Source organism: Pinus tabuliformis, chromosome 6 (assembly GCF_031772625.1).
Source record: "Pinus tabuliformis cultivar Carrire ecotype Pingquan chromosome 6, CPIR1, whole genome shotgun sequence".
Lineage (NCBI taxonomy): Eukaryota > Viridiplantae > Streptophyta > Pinopsida > Pinales > Pinaceae > Pinus > Pinus tabuliformis.
Genome location: NC_142292.1, coordinates 1,444,007,669 through 1,444,012,194, shown reverse-complemented (window position 1 = coordinate 1,444,012,194; position 4,526 = coordinate 1,444,007,669). Strand labels below are relative to the sequence as shown.

The window sequence follows — 4,526 nt, the reverse complement described above, 5'->3', positions numbered from 1 at the left end:
CCCGCCGTCACATGCTCGAAGAAATGAGGCTTAATTATATATTATACGAATATCTCAAATTAGTATAACATCACCTATGATGTCACTCTCCCGAAGTTGCATAATATCAAATATGCCTACAGTAATTATATATTATACGAATATCTCAAATTAGTATAACATCACCTATGAGTCAACTTGTCTCCACAATTTGCATAATATCACAAAGGATTTACACTAGTTTTATACTAGCTCTATTGACCGTTTCTCAGGCTACGTCTCTCTCAGCCCTTGAGTTCAAGGCTTATGCTAACATGTTATGCAGAGACATATATCACATATGATGTGAGTCTCCGCAATTTGCCTAATATCACATATGATGTGAGTCTCCGCACATCAGCTTGGTATTAACGAGTGCTCCATGCCTTTGGGTATCAATGCCTTTGATATATAATTGGCATTATAGCAATTTCATTACATATCAATCGTTCAATAGAGATATGGCATTGAGCATGGAGTATGTAGCAGCAACCCTAACACTCGCTCTCTTAGTAATTATGTTTTTCAAAATGAACCGCAGGGATGGATTATGTCCACCTCTAGCTGCAACGGTGGTTGGTATGATGATCAATTTTGAACGCCTACCTGACTTTATTCTTCATCATCACAGACGCCACAAAACATACAGAATAGCTTTCCCTACCTTCAGCCACGTTTTTACCACCGATCCTGCAAACGTGGAGCACATCCTCAGTTCTAATTTTGCAAACTACGTCAAGGTCGGCTTTCTGCTTTACGATTGGTTCAGGTCTTGTACGTATTGTTGTTCTCACATTCTTTATCTTATCTTTGTTTTGAAATTTTTTACAGGGAAAGAAGATGCATGACCGTTTCAAAGACTTTCTCGGCGATGGTATTTTCAACGTTGATGGGGAGCTGTGGAGACAACAGAGGAAATTAGCTAGTCACGGATTCTCCACCAAAGTGTTGAAAGATTTCAGCAGTGTTGTTTTTCGGGAGACTGCAATGAAACTTTCCAGAACTCTACTGGAAGCTTGTAGAACAAACCAAGCAGTAGAGATGCAGGCATATTGCATCCTTCACATAGTTCATACGCTGCAAAAGTTTTATAATTCCAAGTGCATTTTCTGTTCTCTCTTAGGTTAATACCGGCAATTGACAGTAACCATACTTTGTTATTTATAAATGTGAATAGGGTCTCTTGCTGAGAGCAACAATGGATGGCATCTGCAAACTGAGCTTTGGGGTGGATATCAACAGCTCATCAAATACCAATTACATCGGAGAAGAACCATCTCTTGCAATTGCTTTTGATACCACAATTACTGCTCTTCTGGTTCGTTTCCTTGGTGTTACTTGGAAGCTAAAAAGATACTTCAATATTCTGTCAGAGGCCACCCTGAAGACTAGCATTAAAACGCTGGACGACTTTATCTCGAAGGTCATTCAACGAAGAAAACAAGAAATTTCTCTACAGAATAACTTTGTAAGGGAAGATACACAACAACCTTGGTCTTCATTTGGAACTTGTCTTTTAACATTTTTACTGTAATTTTAACATTATAACTCAAAACCTCGTTTCTCTGTAATTGCCCTTCAAATATATTTGCAGGTGAAACCAGATCTATTGTCTCGTTTTATCGCTTTAACTGAGGAACAACCAGAGAAATACTCTGACATGTATCTACGAGATATTTTGCTGAGTTTGATGTTAGCTGGCCGGGACACGACTTCAGTTGCCCTTTGTTGGTTCTTTCATTTGCTTTGCAAGAATCCGGGCGTTGAAGAAAAGCTTCTTCAAGAAATTCATGACGTGGTCAAGGAGAATGAAAATAAATGTGTGAACATTGAAGAATCTATTATTATGTTTTCTCAAAGTCTGACACACACAGAATTGAACAAGATGCACTATCTTCATGCAGCTTTATCGGAGACCTTACGATTATATCCACCTGTTCCCATGGTAAGACACTTGCATTTCTTTCATCAGGCAACGATCTTCTGACTGAATATTGTAATGTTAACCTTGTTTCTGCTCTTGTTAGCATTTACCGGAATTCTGGTAAAATACTATATCATATTTCTTCACATTTGTAAGCTTCGCTAACCACTATTTCTCTATGACTTGTCTTGTGGAAAAGCTTGATTTGAATATGGATAATTATCCCGAGATTAGAGGTTGCAGAATTCAGTATACCTGTTTTCCATTTTGTGTTAATGTAGGATGGAAAGGAAGTAGCTTCGGACGATATCCTTCCCGATGGATTCAAAGTCAAGAAAGGTGATATGGTCTACTATGTCGCTTACTCTATGGGAAGGATGACATACCTTTGGGGTAGTGATGCTGAGGTTTTTAGGCCTGAGAGATGGCTTCACAATGGGATTTTCCAACCCCAATCACCATTCAAATTTACTGCATTTCACGTAAGTAAATTTAATTAATTATCGTGACATTTAATTATCAGGTCAGAAAAGGGCCTCTCACAATGCGTTGAAATCGTTAACCTGTATGCTTTGGTTGCAGGCTGGACCTCGTATTTGTCTCGGGAAGGATTTTGCATATATGCAGATGAAGATTGTTGCTGCTGTGCTTTTACGTTTCTTCAAATTTGAAGCTGTTGAAGGAATGGAAGTGAAATATCATCTCTCAATGACACTCGGTATCGCTGAGAGTGGTTTAAATCTGCATGTTAAGCCTAGATGAGATTGCCGAGAAGAGTTTCTCATCACAGTAAGGCACGCTGCACACTGAAGGCTTTCATCAAGTGTACACATTTTTTTTCACAAGAAAAAATCCTTTCCTTTCATTAATTAAAATAAAAAGAGAGTACATAGTTTATATAGTAAAAGTTCTTCTACTGCTTCTCTAATATCTGGTGACTGATATATATATATGTCTTATATGTCCCAAAGTTCAGATTTGTCAACATACCTAGAAATAAAACCTCACAAAAGAATTTCTCCCTATCTAGATGCAAGTGCTTTATAACCCAAAAAAAAGAAAACATAGACTGATAGCAAAAATATACTAAGACTGATTTTGTCCATATTATCATGTGGTCCCTTCCTTCCAGTAAATCCTATGAGTGGATGATTTATCCAATGTCAATCTGAGTACCCTGTTCATACGCAGCAAATTGTATCTTGCCGGGATTCTTTGCGATTCCCCTTTTTGAGAGGAGGTCCGTAATTTGATTGTATATGTGACCAAAAGCAATGTGTCGGAAGAAGCTTACGAGACAAATTCTCCTCATCCAGTTAGCAAGGATAGGAGGATTAAATAAGTGTAGTCATTTACCGAGTCCATGATGCCCTTCGTGTCCCTATATATCATGATATAATCGAGTCTTAACCATTTTGTGCCTGTGAGAACTCCCCAAAGAGCAATGATTTCAGCCCTGTTGTTCGTCCCGTGTCCCCTCTCCCACCAGAAATGGAAATATTTGCCTAGCTCTGGGATGATGACAGCCCCACAACCACATTTCCAGTGTTGACAGGCTCCATCAAAATATCCCATAGGATAGGTCAATCCAGTGTCTCAGAGACCGATCTTTCATAGTGACTTCTTTTTTACGGTCAACCATGTTTCCAAAAAGAGGGCCACTGAATTGATGACTACCTCCCATACCACTGCAATTTTATGGTCCCAGGTGAGATCATTCCGACATCGCCAAATGAACTAAATGATATATAATGGTAAGGATCAATGTTATATCCTAGAATTGATTCAGAAAGCGAGGTAAGTTTTGAGAGAGTGAGAAGCCGGATAAGGGATCATGCCCAATTTGTCGAAAACACCATCCCAGACCGGCACAACGAATGGGCAATTTAGTAACACGTGATCCACATCTTCCTCTCCCCGATTGCATATCATGCAGATTCCAGGACAATTAAAGCCATTTTTAGAACGTTATTCCATGCAAGGATGCAATCATGGATCACCAACCATCCGAAGCATATGAGTTTTAGGGGAATCGTCCATTTCCAGGTTTCCTGATACCACAGGGAGTAATCAAAATCCTTCATGGTCCATGAAATGGTGTGATAAATCTCTTTTACTATCAGTTGTCCCTTCTTTTGTTTTCCTGCTCAAATCATTTTGTCGGGTTAATCATAGAGAAAGATGTTTGATGCACATAATTGGGAAGTGTACTTTTCCCATTCAATGAAGAAATCCCCTTATAGTCCTAGTTCCTCTGCCTTCTTCCAAGTCTGTCCCAAATGGTGAATCTAAAAATTCTGTTGGATCTGTTGTAATTTGAATATGTCGAGATTACGTAGAGAATTGATCAAGGGGGCAGACAGTGTGTGGTTCCCATCGAAACCCGAGAGGGAATCCAACTCGATCTCGATGGTGGAGCCATTTCCAACTTCCCATCTCAGGAAGGACAACAACCAATGGAGATTGTTCCTCATACATCTTCAGACAAAAGATGTGCAGATTCGAGTCATTTCTCCTCCTCTGAGCCATATAGATGAAAAGGTAGATCATACATATATTTTTTCCTGATGATGTGTGACCAGAT

General features: G+C 39.2%; 1 protein-coding gene across 1 annotated transcript; it reads left to right on the top strand.

The window, feature by feature from the left end:
- The first annotated feature begins 346 nt into the window (after nt 1–346).
- Nucleotides 347–2,843, top strand: LOC149264043 (cytochrome P450 704C1-like). The gene is made up of 6 exons (XM_089388828.1): nt 347–758; nt 850–1,065; nt 1,196–1,486; nt 1,613–1,963; nt 2,224–2,424; nt 2,525–2,843. Exons 1-6 carry the CDS (start codon nt 417–419, stop codon nt 2,702–2,704), a joined length of 1,581 nt encoding a protein of 526 aa, XP_089244954.1. The 5' UTR covers nt 347–416; the 3' UTR covers nt 2,705–2,843.
- Nucleotides 2,844–4,526: the final 1,683 nt, after the last annotated feature.